This window comes from Hyperolius riggenbachi, chromosome 4, assembly GCF_040937935.1.
Source record: "Hyperolius riggenbachi isolate aHypRig1 chromosome 4, aHypRig1.pri, whole genome shotgun sequence".
NCBI classification, from domain to species: Eukaryota; Metazoa; Chordata; class Amphibia; order Anura; family Hyperoliidae; genus Hyperolius; species Hyperolius riggenbachi.
In genome coordinates, this window is record NC_090649.1 from 52,689,351 (window position 1) to 52,708,251 (window position 18,901).

An 18,901-nucleotide genomic window follows, 5' to 3' on the forward strand; every position below is an offset into this window, starting at 1 on the left:
GTCACCAGCAGGCAACCACTGTAAAGGCAGGTGGGGAGATTGTCCTGAACCCACTCAGGATTAAGAGCTGGTCCACACTAGACACAGTTGCAGGACGGACACTGCAGTCCGGATCAGGGGAAGTACCCACCGTACTGCAAACTGATGAAAGTGCATCAGTTTTGCATCAGTTTCCGTTCAGGTTTTTCCCTGACAGAAAACGTCTCCATCATTAGGAAGCAGTGGGAGGATTTTTTTGGGCCAATCATAAAGCTCAGGCTATCCGTTTTAACATCCGTTTTTTTGCCTGTGGAGCTGGAGATGCGTTTTCTCATTGCTTTCACTACCCCCTGCGTGTATCCGTGGTCCTGATCCGTTGCGTGAAAATGCAGCAGATCCGGACCTTCCGTTCAGGTTTTGAAAACGGATCCCCGCAAACGCAGACGGATCCGTTTTTTACTTGGGTGAGGCTGGCTGCTATTTTCAACATTAGTATCCGGGACTCCGTTTTTCATCCGGTTTGAAAAACGCAGCCACGGATACGTTTCCGGACCTAGTGTGGACTAGCTCTAAGAAGTGGCTCTCTGTAGACAGGAAGAAAGGGTAGCAACCCTCCACCAAGTGTGAACTCGAAATTGTATACAATGAACAGAGGCGCCAAAAGTATAAGATTACATTAAATGAGCTTAAAAACCATTTTAAATGGCAAAATTGAAGGAGGAAGTGGTGGTCTTACCTCCCTCAAGCAGACACGACAACGACTGCGATTCAGACAGTCAAACACATTTATTAGGAACTCCAAAAAGAAATGCGACGCGTTTCGCAGGTTCAACCCCGCTTCATCAGGCAATATAGGGAGGAGTATCAAACAATCTGCACAAGGATTCGAATTAAGCGCCTCTGTCAAGGCAGACTCTTTTTGGAGTTCCTAATAAATGTGTTTGACTGTCTGAATCGCAGTCGTTGTCGTGTCTGCTTGAGGGAGGTAAGACCACCACTTCCTCCTTCAATCTTGCCATTTAAGTTTGTTTTTAAAGGGACACTTAAGTCAAACAAAAAAAATGAGTTTTACTCACCTAGGGCTTCCAATAGCCCCCTGCAGCTGTCCGGTGCCCTCACCGTCTCCCTCCGATCCTCCTGGCATGATTTTAAAAAATAAAATTTTTTAAAAAAAGTGCTGCGCCCCCTCCTGGGCGATGCAATTGTATCGCCCAGAGGGTTAAATGAGCTTAAAGGGACACTTAAGTCAAACAAAAAAAAAATGAGTTTTACTCACCTGGGGCTTCCAATAGCCCCCTGCAGCTGTCCAGTGCCCTCGCCGTCTCCCTCCGATCCTCCTGGCCCCGCCGTCAGCCACTTCCTGTTTCGGTGACAGGAGCTGACAGGCTGGGGACGCGAGTGATTCTTCGCGTTCCCAGACACATCAGCACCCTCTATGCTGCTATGTGGTATATGATATATGCTATAGCAGCATAGATGGCGCTATTGTGGCCAGGAACGCGAAGAATCACTCGCGTCCCCTGCCTGTCAGCTCCTGTCACCGAAACAGGAAGTGGCTGACGGCGGGGCCAGGAGGATCGGAGGGAGACGGCGAGGGCACCGGACAGCTGCAGGGGGCTATTGGAAGCCCCAGGTGAGTAAAACTCATTTTTTTTTGTTTGACTTAAGTGTCCCTTTAAGCTCATTTAACCCTCTGGGCGATACAATTGCATCGCCCAGGAGGGGGCGCAGCACTTTTTTTTTTAATTTTAAATTTTTTAAAATCATGTAGCGAGCCCTGGGCTCGCTACATGATAGCCGCTGCGCAGCGGCATCCCCCCACCAACTCCGATCGCCTTTCGGCGATCAGAGTAAGCAGGAAATCCCGTTCAGAACGGGATTTCCAGCTGGGCTTCCCCGGTCGCCATGGCGACGGGGCGGGATGACGTCACCGACGTCATGACGTCAGAGGGAGTCCCGATCCACCCCTCAGCGCTGCCTGGCACTGATTGGCCAGGCTGCGCAGGGGGGCCAGGAGGGGTGCGCGGCACGGCGGGTAGCGGTGGATCGGCGGCGAGCAGCGGCGATCGGAAGTTACACGCAGCTAGCAAAGTGCTAGCTGCGTGTAACAAAACAAAAATTATGCAAATCGGCCCACCAGGGCCTGAGAAATCCTCCTGCGCGATATACCCCGAGCTCAGCTCGGGATTATCGCCCAGGAGGTTAATCAAATCTTATACTTTTGGCGCCTCTGTTCATTGTATACAGTATCAATTGTTATGTACGGAGTGCTTGTAAGGCCCCATTGAAAAAATTGCACCGGGGCCCACAGCTTCTCAACTATACCACTGTATCTCAGAATAGCGTAATAATAAGGAATGCCACAAAGAAGATAGATTGGCACTTGCAACTCAGCGGTATAAAATAGCTTTATTCATATGGGTATTGCAATATAACACATAGCAGTTTGTTTGCATATAGTTCCTACCCGATTCCTAGTAGCTGTGGGGTGAGGTGGGAGCGGTGGACAGCCTGACGATCGTTTCGCTCACTAGAGCGTCCTCTGAGGCTTTGCGCACTCGCAAAATCCGTCTGACTCACCAGGTTTGAGCACGCAAAATATGGTATAAGAAACCCGATCCTTCAGAACATCCATCTTAGAATCACTTTATTGCACTATCACCGAGAACTGTAGTGCCTGTGCTATCATCTCTTTTTATTGATTATAATAAGGAATGCAGAGGCTGTGGCCGTACTGGGGCCTCTGGATCTGAGGGGCCTCCTTGGAACCTTCCTACAGTTGCTGCATTAGCTCTTTATTAGTGCTGTAGTGGTACTGATCACCTCTATATGTGCTTTGAATAGTGGTAATCCTTAACAATCTATTCCTAGCCTAGAGGTATGGCAGAGATGTGACTGGAAGTGTGGCAGGATGTGTAACAGGGACGTGACTAGAATTGTGGCAGGAAGTGTGGCATGCTACTGAAAGCATGGAAGGAAGACGTGGCAGGAAGTGTGGCAGGAAGTATGGCAGAGATGTGACTAGAGGTGCTGCCCAAATGTGATTGAAAGCATGGAATAAAGTTTGAAAGGCACATGACTACAGGTGTGACAGGATGTGTGGCAGAGATGTGAGTGGAAGGGTGACAGTATGTGAGACAGGCACAAAACTACAGGTGTGGCAGGAAGTGTGGCAGAGAAGTAATTGGAGGTATTGGCAGGAAGTGTGTCAGGCACATGACTAGAGGTGATGCAGGTAGGGATGGTCAATGAGATGCAAATGATTTTGAGTTTGCAGGATTATGCAAATTTTGTATGCAAATGAATGCAGGTTGAAAATGGACCAAACACATTTTACTTTAGCAGGATTTGATTGGTTAATGTTCAAGCTGCATAAATGTGCATACACATTTGCATAATGCTGCATGAACTCAAAATTATTTGCATCTCACTGACCATCCCTAGTGTCAGGAAGTGTGACAGGCACATGCTAGAGGTGTGACAGGAAGTGTGGCAGAGATTTGAGTGGAAGTGGGGCAGAATGCGAGACAGACACATGACTAAAGGTGTGACAGGAAGTGTGGCAGAGATTTGAGTGGAAGTATGGCAGGAAGTGTGACAGGCACATGCTAGACGTGTGACAGGAAGTGTGGCAGAGATTTGAGTGGAAGTGGGGCAGAATGTGAGACAGACACATGACTAGAGGTGTGACAGGAAGTGTGGCAGAGATTTGAGTGGAAGTGTGGCAGGAAGTGTGATAGGCACATGCTAGACGTGTGACAGGAAGTGTGGCAGAGATTTGAGTGGAAGTGTGGCAGGAAGTGTGACAGGCACATGACTAGAGGTGTGGCAGGAAGTGTAGCAGAGATTTGAGTGGAAGTGTGGCAGGAAGTGTGACAGGCACATGACTAGAGGTGTGACAGGAAGTGTGGCAGAGATTTGAGTGGAAGTGTGACAGGCACAAGACTGTAGATGTGGAAGGAAGTGAGGCACAGTCAGGGCCGGATTTGTACTTTCCAGCGCCCTAGGCCGGCTGTCACCAACCGCCCCCCCCCCCCTCCCCATTCTGTCCAATTCAGACTAGTTTGAATGGGCCCTCCTCTGTTTTGCTGCTTTGCCCTGTTCAACAAAGAAGCAGTGCATGCTCTATCCACTCCATGTAATTTTGCTCTCCTGTCTGCATGCACAGCAGGCGATAGTGTTCTGGGCTTGCATACTTCAGAAATGATGCTCATGTATGAGCAGCACTTGTCAAGTACACATACCCATAACACTCCCTCGGCTCCTGTGCACATGCATACAGGAGTGCAAAATCACAGGGAGCCCCAGTGGACATCGCTGCTTCTTTGTCCTCTGTGCTACTTGCTGCCGTCAGAGCCACAAATAGGGGACAGTGCAGCACAATGCAGAGAAGCCCATCCAAAACAGAAGACAGGTAAGTAGAAGGATCCGACACTACACACACTGGCATATATGTAGTGTAATGCTAGGTACACATGATGCAATTTTCTGACAGATTTACTGTCAGGTCGATTATTTCCATCATGTTTGAACTGATTTCAATTTTTCGATCAATTTGCTGTTCACTTCTATGAAAAATCATTCAGAAAATTGATTGGAAAGCAGATCGGACATGTTGGAAATAGTCGATCTGACAGTAAATCTGTCAGAAAATTGCATTGTGTGTACCCAGCATAAGCTCAGGTGCACTTTACACAGTGACAATTTAGCACTTAAGACAGATCTTAAAATCAGTCAGCAGGAAGTTTTGTATCAGAATAACACTTTTTATTGGCTAACCAAAAGAAAAACAGTGAAACTTTGGTTAATGAGCCATCTTCAGACTTTGTTATTGTATACAAGATGTTAGGCACACAGCTTTATATATACAGTCAGCAGGAGATGCATTGATTGTTTTGTAAATATAAATAAATGTAACACAGTTGTCATTCTGTTTCAAAACATCCTACTTTCATTGATGGCTAACACAGTACTTTGCTGGCAAAAAAAGCCAGGAAAGAGTTAAACTCACACAAAGAATGTTGTTGTCATTCTCTAGGAGAAAAAAAAAGCCATAAAATTAACAGATCTGAGGTCTTTAACAGCACTGACCTACTAGTAATAAACCATCAGTCAGGGAGAGGGGAGAGCTGCTAATTCCTGCCCGTGAATGCGTGCTGCATGAAAAAAACTAATCGGAACTCAAGAGTTCTGCTACTTGAGCCCATATATTTTTCTTCTCACAGCAGATTGTTTGTCCCCTCTCATCATACAGGCGACAGCAGATGCTGAGTGACTGGCATAACACACACTTTGCACAAGTGAGAGAGATGCAGGGATCTCTGGAATTCAGGCAGACCAAAGCAAAGCAGGAGAGGTGATTTACTTTGACATGTGACCTCTTATCTCTCCAAGTCCTGCGCCCTGCTGATTTTTATCGCCCTAGGCCGTGGCCTCTGTGACCTTCCCAGAAATCCGGCCCTGGGCACAGTGTAATTGGAGGTGTAGCTGGGCTATGACTAGAGGTGTGACAGAAAATGTGGCAAGTGTGTGACCGTAGGTGTGGCAGGGGCATGACTAGAGGTGGGGCAGTAAGTGTGTCCCTAGAATTTTGGCTGGAAGTGTGATAGGGACATGACTAGAGGTGTGGATGGGTGTGACATGGCACAAGCATGACTGGATGTGTGGTGAGAGAAGGTGTGTCTCAAATATATTTACTCAAAAAGATGGTCCTCTTGACACCTTATAAAGCTGGTATGTGATCGAGGTTAAGAGATTTAGCATGACAGTAAATGGTGACCTGCTATTGAACCTTTCTCGTTATCTAAAAGTTATGTAATCCTTTTGTTCCAGGTTGAGAACATACAAGCTGTTTTGCATTCACCCAGCATCCTCATCTGTGGGGGAAGAGAACCCTTTAAACCCATCCAATCGGAAAATGTGCACAAGAGTACCACTGAAAAGCTACCGGGCCTCCGATCCCAACACAATGGCAACAGCGAGGTCATGGACAACAAGAAAAATGGTGAGGCCACACTGACAATTCATGATCATTGTTGCCAAATCATTATGTATGAAGCTTTCTTGTTAACGCTATTATTATTATTCATTTGTAATAACAATAATAATTCCATCATTTGTATAGCGCTTTTCTCACGTCGGACTCAAAGCGCTTGAGAGCTGTAGCCACTAGGGGCGCACTCATTAGGCCTCCCTGCAGTGTAAGGGAGCGTCGGCCAAGGACTCCTTACTGAATAGGGGTTTACTAAATAGGAAGAGAGAGTTGAGATTCAACCCGAGAATCGAACCCTGGTCTCCTATGTCAGAGACGGGTTCTGTGGAGTCATCAAATTAACAAAAACAGACACTTACCTAGGGCTTCTATCAGTCCCCTGTAGCTGTTATGTCCTTCGCCATCCTCCTCCAATCGCTCGTTCCCCACCGCTGGGCAGTTTATTCATCTAACAAGACGAATAATGCGCGCTCCCGCTCTCGTCTCCGGGAGCTTACTGCGCAGGCACAGTATGAGGTTTTCTTGTACTGCGTCTGCGCAGTAAGCTCCCGGAGACGCGAGCAGGAGTGCGCAGTGCGCGGCGACAGTCGCGCTGCCACAGACACGCGTAATTAGACCGGGAGTGGCGGCGGGGAAGGAGTGATCGGTGGAGGACGGCGCGGGTCATTACAGCTACAGGGGGCTGATAGAAGCCCCAAGGTAAGTGTCTGTTTTTGTTTATTGGATGACTCCACAGAACCCCTTTAAATGACTCACTAGGTGACCAAAAAAAATGTAGTTTTATTTACCTGGGGCTTCGTCCAGTCCCTACAGGACACATTTGTCTCTCACTGCAGCAAAGCTCTTCTCCCGTCTCCACTGGCAGCCTCTGAAGATCACCGTCCCCCTGGATTGGTTGGTGTCTTCTGCTCATGCGCGGGTATGTGCCCACTCCCACCTCATCAGGAGCATAACTACAGGGGCTGCCAGTGGGATCTCAGAGAAGACAGGAGCTGCGGTGAGGGACACACATGACTTGTATGGGCTGGAGGAAGCCACAGATAAGTAAAAATACATTTTTTTTGGTCACCTCATGAGTCCTTTAACCAATTAATTGTTAGTACTACAATATTTTCTGCAAAGCTTTATGAAGTTCACAAGTCACATTATGAAACTTATAAAACTCTGAGTCCACCTTCACAGTCTATGACAAAAGGACACCTGAAGTGAGAGAAGTATGGATGATGCCATCCTTTTAAACAGTTACTTGGCTGTCCTGCTGATCCTCTGCCTCTAATGTCTCTGACAGATGTTTCTGACTGAAACTTGATAGGATTAGCCCTATGTTTGTTTCAGGTATATAATGATGCATGAAAAATCAGTAGGGCAGCCAGGCAACTGGTACTGTTAAAAGGAAATAAATATGGCAGCCTCCACATCCCTCTCAGTCAGTTCAGGTATCCTTTAACTCCCCCTTCATTTCCCTATTCAAACAGCTGAAAAAGGGACATCTTATATTTCTATGTATCTCTAAATAACATCTTGCGTTCCATTCTCACTAGTGGCTGCTGGGAAGTTGATGAAACTACTATGAAACCAAATGTTTTATGAGAATAATAGTTTATATTTTATGCCACTCATTACTAAGCTCTGATTTCACTTAGTAAACAGACATCACGCCTTCTACAAATTACCATTTACCCTCATGAAAATGGTGCGTAGACTCTTCTAAATTATCCCAGCACATAAAGACGACAGTGGGAGTGGGTGAAAAAACTTTTTTTTTCCAGAGTCTCTGGCCAATGAGGAGAAGGCAGGGCATCACAAACCCACCAATGTTATGTCTTTGTCTCACCATAAAACTGATTGCAGCGTCAGCAGACCGGTGACACTCGCGGTGGTTAAGTCTCGGAGCTCAGGCTTGGATTTGCAGCCAGAAAAGTCTAAACAGGAGCGGCGTCCCACAGTGGTGATCCCTTCAGCTTTAGCATCTTCAGCTAATCCAAGGGGTCCTGGAGGCACGTTTGATCTTGGGCAGGAGGCAACTTGTACAAACGCACTTCAAAGTTTAAAGGTCCAGCAGAGAGCACTAGTCTGTCTCGTGAGAACCTGGTTCCACCAGGAAGAACTCGAGGCTCCTCAATCTTCCTAATTCTTTTCATGTAAACTAAATTAATTCTGAACACCTCGTAACTAAGCAGTGATTCACTGTCTGCAGTTACTTCTTAAAGTAAACTTGAGATGGGACAAAAGAAAAAATATATACATACCTGGGGCTTCCTCCAGCCCTCTCCAAACTAATTGCTCCCTCACCGTCCTTCTGGGCCGCCTCCATCGTCCACAATTGGCCCTGGACAGTCCTACGGGCCGGGGGGAATTGTGCGGCCTGGCCGCATGGGTGCTCCAGTACCCATTATGGGAGCACTACGGGGGAGCGCCTGTGTGTGGCTGGACTGCACCTGCGCCGACCAGAGGATTTTCCGGGGCCAACTGCGGACGATGGACGCAGCTGAGAAAGGCGGCGAGGGAGCGATCAGCCTGGAGGGGACTGGAGGAAGCCCCGGGTATGTATATATTGTTTTCTTCCTCGCTATCTTAGGTACCCTTTAAAGCAAACCTGAACCAAACTTCTAGAGGCAGAGAATTAGCAGGACAGCCAGACAACGTGCATTGTTTAACCTGATAACGACCATGTCACGCCGATGGGCGTAAATGCGGTGGCAGCCCCAGGACCGCCTAACGCCAATTGGCATCAAGTCCTGGGGCAGGGTTTTGCAGGAGTTTGCGCGTGCCAATGCGTGTGCATCTACGCTTGAATGACGGAGCTCCGCTCCGCCATCAGTCTCCCAGTGGTGATCGCCACCAGGAGACTGTTAGACGGCAACTAACGTAGTCTAATAACACTATACAGCGCTGCAATCTAAGGCAGCGCTGTACTGGGAACAGCCGAGTGACATGGCTGTCCCCCTGGGGGAGACAGGAGCAATCGGCTCTCATAGGCTGATGCCTACGACAGCCGATCGCTGTCATAGGCTGGCGGCGGGTGGGAGGGTTATAAAAATAATTATAAAATAGCTTTATTTTTTTATTTTTTTTTTAAACCCACAATAAATATTTATAAAAAAATAAATAAACATCTTGGGAGCAATCATAGCCCACCAACAAAAATCTCTGTTGGTGGGCAGGAAAGGGGGAGGGGAATCAATTGTGTGCTGAGCTGTACGGCCCTGCAGCGAGGCCTTAAAGCTGCGGCGGCCTAATTAGGAAGAAATAGCCTGGTCAATAGGGGGGTGTAAGCCCAGGGTCCTCAAGTGGTTAAAAGGAAATAAATATGACAGCCTCCAAATAACTCTCTCCTCGGATTCAATTAAGCACCCCTTGACTGTCATATACAGTATATTTGATAATAGTACTCCAAAATTATTTACAAATGCTTTCCAAATATTGCTTTATACTTATTAATTAAAATAAACATACTGTGATGGATTGCTAGTGACAAGTTTAGGTACCCCCTGAGCTCAACCTAAGTATCTCCTGGGGTACGCCATGTGTTAATCTAGGGTCCCTTTTATGAATAACTAGGGATGGTCAATGAAATGCTAATAATTTGGAGTTTGTGCCAGTTTTATGCAAATTCATGCAGCTTGGATTTGAACCAGTTGTTACATTTGTTGGATCTGCATACATTTGCATCGACTTAGAATAATAAGTATCTCATTGACCAACCCTACAAATAACATTGTTTACCTAGTGTCACCTCACCTTGCTGCTACTGCTGCAGAATTTCCTGCCTTTGTTTCATGGGCACTGCCATCTTGCTTTTTCTTAAAGGGAACCCGAGGTGAGGAAATATAGAGGCTGCCATATTTATTTCCTTTTAAACAATACACGTTGCCTGGCAGTCCTCCTTATTCTGTGTCTTTAATAATGTTAGCCATGGACCCTGAACAAGCAAACTGCAACACACAAAATTGCTCACTACCAGTTCAGACATCGGTATGACAGGCAAAGGGTGTATGACCGTACACCTGATTGGCTGACTGGCGCCTGCTGGCCAGATAAAGGTAGGAAATTGCCTGAACTGGTAGTGAGCAATTGTGTGTGTTGCAGTTTGCATTCAGTTTGGAGGTGATGGGGGCGAAGTCCCTGGAAGTGAGAGAGCCAGGGCTCGCCCACATTTCCCTCTGGGTATCGCATGGTGGTTTGGGGGCCCCAGTAAGGGCTCGTTTCCACTATTGCGGTGCGGAATCGCCTGGATTCCACCGCGGACAAAATCGCATGCGGATGCGTTTCCGCATGTGGATTTCCCAGCGATTTCGCATGCGATTTCGCATGACAAGGAGCCAGGCGAATTTAACCATGTCACTGCCTGTGTAAAGCTCCATAGCTTTACATGCGAAATCGCACGCGAAATCGCGGGGAAATCCGCATGAAAAAGCCGCATGCGATTTCCCTATTAAAAGCATTCCTGCCGCACACGAAATCTGGCGGCTCTGCCGTGCAGATTTCCCCCGCACGCGAAAAAACGCACCCGCACGACGCACAAGTGGAAACAATCCCATCCACTTGTATTGCCTATGTGAATCCACATGCGATGCCTGCATGCGGATTCGCTATAGTGGAAACGAGCCCTAAGTGAGAGAGACTGGGGCCCCCGGCTGTCGTGCGAACCAGTGTTTGTGACCCTGAACAAGCATGCAGCAGATCGGGTACTCTGACTCAGCTGACACAGGTTTAACTGGATTAGCCATATGCTTGTTCCAGCATTTTGACTCAGAGACTACTTATGCCAGAAGATCAACAGGACTGCCAGGCAACTGGCATTGTTTACAAAGAAATAAATATGGCAGCCTCCGTATATCTTTCACCTCGGGATCCCTTTAAGGTGCACCATACAGTTTATTTAAATGTCGTCTCAATTCTAGAATTACAATCTATTTTTCTGACTGATTGTAACTTTACAGACATCTGACCAATGTCACACAAGTGTTCAATTTTCCCCCAATTATTATTATTATTTTTTTTTAATGCTGAAAATTTTTCTTGGGTCTACAAAATTAGGGTTAGGTGTTTTAAATAGATTACACATTAGATTCAATAAGCACAATGAAAACCTACAAAAAGTAAAACTACTATACCATTTGTTTTGCCCAATAAGACATTCGATTAGACAAATAACATCTAACTGGGCAATAAATCGTGTTTTCCACAATCAACCTAATACGAGATCAGGAATGGCTGTTCTTGGTGATTGTAATGTTGATGATAGGTTGATCGCGGCACCAATCCACGGTGCGATTGTATAGTGTATGCTCAGGTTTAGGGAACAACCAATTATTTTATCTAAATATTGATCAATTTTATATTGGGCAGGTCCGTTCTTTAGCTATTTGATACTGGTGGGAACCTGGGTCTAGGTTTGTTTAAGTTTTATAATTCACTTAGCCCTCTAGCAGCCAATTTATTTAGAGTCTTGCAACTAGTGCTCCAGGCAAATTTATTTTAGCAAATTTTAAAAAAGGTCTTCTTTATTACATTACCTTCCTTCTAATTAGTACTGCCGTAATGTGTATTTATGGTCACTTGTCACTAGGGGGCAGTGTTAGACAATAACAGAGAACTTCTGCTTTCAGTTTGTATATATTTTGCTAGTAGAGAGAGATCAAAGCATTCCAACAATTTTCAGCACACTGTGGTCAAAAGGAGTGTACTTATCTCAAATGAAATAACTTTATTGAAGCTGCTAATGGGTTAAACACAAAACTAACAAACTGTTTACATTGTCATCATGTGAGCCCTCCATTTTGAATGCATTCATTAATCAATGCATGTTTTCTTTTATTTTGGCATGTTGACGCCCTTCAGCAAACTTCGGACTTAAGGCCAAGAAGAGCGTTATCCATCCTCGATCTGCATCCAGCAATAAGACCAGGTTCTCCCTGTCGTCAGAGAAATCCTATCCGAATGGTGCGAACATGTCACCGGCTAACAGCGGCTTCGCCTCTAGCCCACATGGAAAATCAGAGGACACGGCGCACTCGCTTGTGAACGATGACATTGAGAAAAAGGTCCATGTGAACAAGGACGGCAGTCTTTCAGTGGAGATGAAGGTGCGTTTTCGGCTTCTCAACGAGGAAACCCTTCAGTGGTCCACACAAATAAAAAAATCCGGCAAGGGAAAGTGTGAGCAGCTCTATTTATGTGATGAAAATGACAAAAAAGAGAACCCAGAGACATATTCCGAGACAGATGAGTCATTTTACCCGTGTGATGCTGACTCGTACAGTTCAAAACTCAACGATGCAGATTTAGAGGACATGTACTGTGAACATTGTGGCATGCAATGTCAAGACTATGACATTTGGAAGAACCCAATGCATGTCAATACCAACCCAAAAGAGGACTACGTGAAGAGGGCAACCTGGCAAACTCAGTCAACAGCTTCCAGCACTTCTTCACATCACAAATTGGCGTGCGAAGAAAAAACATCCGCAGGTAGTCTCCATAGCATGTCTTCGGAAGAGTACACAGAGCATGTTCTTCACAAATCTACTTGCTATTCTGAAACCAGAGAAAATGGAGAGACCACTATAAGATACTCAATGGTTAGTCAGTGTACAAGTCGTAGTGGTCAGTCATCTGCAGCCTCAGATGTGGATGTATCTTCAGATAAACCCAGGAAGAACACAGGAGACAGCCAGCACAGGTCATGTTCTAGCCACAGGAGTCAAACATCTTTGCACAGTCAGCATTCTGAAGGACAGACGAACTTGAAAAGTCAAGGTGGAAGCTTTGAAGACTGCAATGAAACGTCACCCACACCTTGCTCTGGGGGTGAATTCTGCAGCCAGAGAGTCAGTGCAGTTTCACAATCTTCACTGCGCTCCAGAACAAGTCGGAAGAGTCTGCTCAAAAGAAGCAGTACTCACTCCAAGAGCTTTGGGTCCAACATAAGCTACAAAGAAGACGAAGAAGAAGATGAAACTAGTGCCAAAGCGACTCTGAAAAACATGCTTGGCATTTCCACAGAAAATGAAGCTTCTGAACAACACAGCGGTAGTGAATGCACTCAACAACCAGAGGCCACAAATGAACTTAATACAACTGATGGGAAAGAAAATGGAGGGCATGCAACACCAGATGTTACTCTGGGATCCAACAGTAGTGAGTGTGATAAATGCTCAACCAAATCAAGCTGTCATTCCAAAACTTCATCCAAAAGGAATGGACGAAACAAGTCCTGTGGCCAAAATAATGATCAAGTTTCATGCTCTTCTCCTGCATTGTCTGATGTTTCTAAACAAAACAGGGAGAAAATGTTAAATCACCAGGAAAGTCTAGAGACCTGTGAAGCCACTACAGCAGACGGTAGATCTAGTTGCTCCAAAATGAGTAGAAAATCCTATGGTGAAAGCCGTGGACAGAGCATTCAGTCTAACCAATCTCTCAAGTCAATGCCGCCACTGGCAGAGCCAACTTTAGCTCATGAGCTAGAAGACCAACAAGTAATAGACCAGGAGGAGAGTTGTAAAGAAATTCCAGAATCCTATCACGAAAGAGAATCTGAAAACTGCACAGCAGCTACTGTAGATGAAAATGATCTAGCCAGTCCTCCTATTTCACGGTCATCGAGTAAGTCGGAATCCTTTAGTTCTAAATGCAATAACATAAGCTGTCCAGAAAAGGACAAAAACTACAGTCTTAGCTCAAGAGTTTCATCAGCAGCTGAGAACAAAAGTAAACCTGTTTCCCCTGAAGTTAGTGATCAGAATTCTTCAAAAGGAAGTGCCAGAGAGATGTCTCAAAACAGTCAAGAAGATGAAAAGCCAACTGACCAGCGAAAAGCTTCTGAAACATGTAGCAAAATATCAGGCTGTGATGCTAATGGCATCCATAGTCCATCACCACCAAAAGATAAACCAGTCAACAGGCATTTGCGATCATCTCAGTATAAGTATTCCAGTGCCAGTTTGAGCAGTGACCCAATGAAAAACATGAATGGAGAAAAGATGGGCAGCTCAAGGTCTTCAACCCCAGCATCAAAGGGGATGATGGCCTCAAAGACCAGTATTGAGACCTGCAAAATGCTAAAAAATGCTGCATCGTGCAATAGTACAGAAGATATTCTCAATACCAAAAAGCGCAAAAACAGTTCTAGCTCTACAAAAAGAAAACTCAAAGGAGGATCACTCGATTCTGAAAGCCACAATGAGCTTATACCTTCTGCATTGCCTAATGTGACCCCAGAAGAGGTAGTAAATGAATGGCTAAAGAAAATACCCTCAGAGACTATGGCTGTCGAATATGAAGTTGAAGAATGCCAGAAAAAGGTCAGTATGGAAAATGAAGCTTCCAAAATGGACTCTGATAAAGCAGACATTGGTGAAGTGAATGAAGTCGTCACAGAAATACAGGCCAATGATCAAGCAGAAAAGGTGACTGATGTGGGTGATATCAATACTATCAATGAGACAGAGTTCACAAATTTGTGTGATAAAGTAGAAAATGACGAACGTTTCTTAGCCAATAACCTCAAAACAAATAGTGAAAATAACAATGCCGTAACAGTTGAGTCTACTTGTAATAAAAAGATATTTCCGAACCATGTACATACATCTGTGCAAATAATGAAAGCACTGCTAAATCCTTTACAGGAATCCAAATTTGACCGGTCGAACAGCTTACCAGAAGTATCACGAACGATGGGAAGAAAGCTCAGCAACTCCGCAAAAGTACTGATCTCATGTCTTGCGAGTCTTCACCTTCTAGATGATGGCCCAAAAGATCCCACAAAAATCCCAAATGACTTAAATACTCCCAAGTACATTGAGCTATTAAACATATTTCAGGCACTATGGTCAGAAGGTCCAAACAGTAAGAGTATAACTAGTATGAAGTCTGTAAAGCACTATTCGAGAGAGGATGAACTGACTCCTGTTTCATCTTCTGGAGTTGATATCAACAGCGGATATGGTGGATCTGGTGATGGCAGTATAACTGGTGGAGGTGACAACATGGTGACAACTGAAAAGTCAGAGGACAATAAATTAACGGCAGTAGCTGAAGAAGTGGAATGTACTGCTAAATCTATCCCACAATGTGTGAAGAAACCTTCTATTTCTGCAGATCAAGATGACGATATTAGTCAGCCACCAACATCAGAAGCTGTTGATGCTGGTTTTGATGAGGCTAAACCATGTGTCATGGATGAAAATATGAATGAGAAAAAGGTGGGCAACAGTTTTGACAGAGATGTAGAAGACACTGCTGTAAAGCATGAAAATAGCGATCCTATGAACATCGTAAATAATGAGCATACAGAAACTGCAGCAGAACAAAGCACGAGCATGAGTGACACCATGAACATTCATAGTCATAGCGGGAATGAGACAAAATCCAACGAGTCTAACTCACAGGAGACAAATTGCATCAATTCTCCTAGTGAATGTCCATCAACCATCATATCTACCTCTGATTCAAATGGCAAAAATGATCCAATCTCTAATAATCTGGGAGGCGAGACAGACCCAGTTTGGGTACTCAAGCTACTGAAAAAAATCGAGAAAGAGTTTATGACTCATTATGTGAATGCCATGAACGAATTCAAGGTGAGGTGGAATCTAGAGGACAATGAAAACCTTGACGAAATGATACTGGAGCTTAAGAACGAGGTAAGCCAAAGGATTCAGAAAAGTATTTCAAATGAACTGAAGAAAATTAAAAGTCGAGCTGCAAATAAGGTGCCAAGACCACCTGATGACGGTCCAAGGCGCAAATCTTCTTTGCTGGCAGAAGAAAGGAGAAGACGCCTGCAAGCACTGCACCGAAAGTCCATCCACAATTACATAAGTAGTGAAAACAAGGATGGAGGCACAAATGACTCATGTGAAACTGATGAAGAAGATCTTACGTTCAGTGCTTCTTTTGCTGATGACAGCAGCGGACTAGCTAACGATGACTTCTGCCCATGTGATAAATGCATAAGACAAAAGAGGGCATTAAAACTAGCTAGGCCAAAGCCTCCTGCTGTGGATGCTCCCATCATTAAAGCATTTGACCTTCAGCAGATCTTGAAGATAAAGAGAGAGCAAAATGAAGCAAATGATAATGGCGCAATCGTTTCATCAGTTCAGGAATGTAAAAAAGATGAGGAGTCTGCAACAGGAAAAGATTGTTCTAATGGTGGAAAGGATGAAGAACCTACTGAATGTGAAGCTGACAAAGTGAAAATAACAGAATCAGACATTTTGGAACAGGAGAATCAAGATAATGAGTGTGATATCCAGGAGGACATATCTGTAGTTGAAAAAAGTGAAGTCTGCGAAACAGAAGATCTTCAGTGTGAAGCTATGCATGAAGAACAAGTGGAGAACAAGGATTCTGAAGTGGAGAACAAGTCCCCTGGGGACTTAGCTGATGAAATAGAAAATGTCAATACTGAGGAATCAGACAAAATTTCTACAGGTGTTGAAGAAAAACAGCTGAGCATAGACTGCCCACAAGATGACCACAACACAGCAGTGAGTGGAGAAGTGGAGAACAAAGATTCTGAAGTGGAGAACAAGTCCTCTGGGGACTTAGCTGATGAAATAGAAAATGTCAATACTGAGGAATCAGACAACATTTCTACAGGTGTTGAAGAAAAACAGCTGAGCATAGACTGCCCACAAGATGACCACAATACAGCAGTGAGTGAAGAGGAAAATCAAAATAAGCAAGAGGATTGCCTTGAAGACCTAGGTGAGAAACCTGGTCAAGAGGTGGCATCTGAACATGAGGAAACTGCAGAGGTCTCTGATTCTGAGGGTGAGCCACATTTGCCAGATAATGGTGATGCAATGGATAAATGTCCAGAAAATGGTGACTGTCATGAAGAAAAAAAATCCGATAACCCTGTCATCAACACAGAGGAAGACTCTGAAAGCGAAGAAAGTGAAACCGTGGAATCTCACAGTTCATGCATCCAAAAATCTTGTTTGGGTCAAGCCTCTCTTATAACACAGAATGGCTCTGCCGAAGAACCAGAGGAAGAATGTAAAGAAGTGAACAATTCCTTAGGAGAAACATCACCAAATGGACATTCAAACGGTTCGGACAGCAAAAAATCACAAATGTACCCTGAGAGTTCTGAAGAGGAGGACGGGGACTCTCCACGAGCAAGCCCAGTTGGTATAACTAAAAGTGTAAGTACTGGGAAGGTGTGTGTGAACAACAAAGAAAGTTTTGAAGACCATGAATCAAAGAAGGGTTTGGAGGATGATGTTCTTGATCAAGATGACTTTGACTTTTAGGGAAGCTAATTTTTAGATATCTTCAATTGCAACCGACATGGGAAGTTACACAAGCCCACGCTGAAGAAAAAAATGGTAGAAACTATACTTACAACGCAATTTATGATTTGTTTTTCCACATATTTAATTTATTCACATTATATTGCTAGTATGGCTAAAGACAAAAAAAAGTTGTAGCAGCATTTTTTTCTTCACTTAAAACTGTAACTTAATATTTCTGCGGCACTGTTGGGTTTCTTGATTTAATTAGCATTGTCACAAAGATTAATTGGCCGGTAGATCCAGGACCATGATCAAGGCCGGATTTGGATATATTACCGCCCAAGGCCCACTATCACCAACCCCGCCCTTGGAGGGAGCACAGGACCAGTGCTCCAATACTCTTCCCTGTGGAAGCAATGCAGCCACGGACTGTGATTGTGACTGCTGTGGTTTACATGTTTGGCAGTCTAACTTCCTTAGTGTGCCAGCCCGCTGCCCGCCCCTTGCTTCCTCATGCCCTAGGTCATGGCCTTTGTGGCCTTGCCTCAAATCCGGCCATGACCGTGATTGGCTCACAATACCACAGGTGAGATGGTCAGTTTGATGCTAATAGTTCTGCCATTTATACAGATTTATTGCAAGCTGTATGCAGCTTGGACATGGGCCAATAAAATGCATATTATCTCTAATGAAAAATAAATTAGTTCTGTCCAATTTCTAGATAAAGCCAATTTAGTGTATTTTTCACTCCATAAGATGCACCTGAACATAAGTTACACCTAGGCTTAGAGGAGTAAAACCAGAAAAAGAATCTAAATAAGATGCCAGGCATCTTCTGGAATGGCCCCGTTTACACTTAATCAGTTGCTCTCAGTTAAAACTAAAAGGACAACTGACTTTCAAAGTAATGCCCATGTTTTCCTATGGCACAGTTCACACTATAGGCGTTTTAACTGAAAGATTCTCCGGTCCTCCAATTATCTCCTCCTGACCTACCCACACATTTCTCATTCCCATGCAGGCTTACAAGACTTCTGAAGAACTGCCCCCACCCTATGGAACTCCCTTCCACTCCCCCTCATACTTTCTCCTTCCTTCAACACCTTCAAGCTAGAGATGTCGCGAACGGTTCCCGAACCATTCGCAGGCGAACATCTCTGCATCACTGGGACTTCTACTACTTCCGGGTCGCTATGACCCGGAGTAGTACGCCTGCGCTGCCTGGCGGAGCGCGTCCTAGATCGCGCTCCTGTTGCCGGGCACTTTCTGCGCATGTGCGTGACGTCATGAACGACGTCACGCTCATGCGCAGAGAGTGCCCGGCAACAGGAGCGCGATCTAGGACGCGCTCCGCCGGGCACTGCAGGCGTACTACTCCGGGTCATAGCGACCCGGAAGTAGTAGAAGGCCCAGAGATGTTCGCCCGGCGAACGGTTCGGGCCATCTCTACTTCAAGCAAGCCCTCAAAACACATTTCTTTAAAATGGCCTACCCCACATCTACCCCACTCTAAATCTCTCAGTCAACCACCTTTTCCACAGTCCTACCTTGTGTGTCCCTCCCCCACCCTTTAGATTGTAAGCCTTTGGCAAGGCCTCCCCCCTCCCTTAGCGTGTCCTTCTTAATTTTATTACCCCAACAATAACACCCTTCTCATGGACTAACTAGGACTTGGGAC

The 18,901-nt window shown here is 45.1% G+C and overlaps 1 protein-coding gene across 1 annotated transcript in view; it reads left to right on the top strand.

Annotated features, from left to right (window-relative positions):
* Positions 1–18,433, top strand: part of RP1L1 (RP1 like 1) — a 70,432-nt gene extending 51,999 nt beyond the window's left edge. Inside the window, exons 3-4 of the mRNA XM_068280040.1 lie at positions 5,812–5,983; positions 11,816–18,433. Coding sequence (XP_068136141.1) covers positions 5,812–5,983; positions 11,816–17,241 — 5,598 coding nt within the window. The 3' untranslated portion in view covers positions 17,242–18,433. The remainder of the gene's footprint in view (positions 1–5,811; positions 5,984–11,815) is intronic.
* The last annotated feature ends 468 nt before the right edge of the window (positions 18,434–18,901 follow it).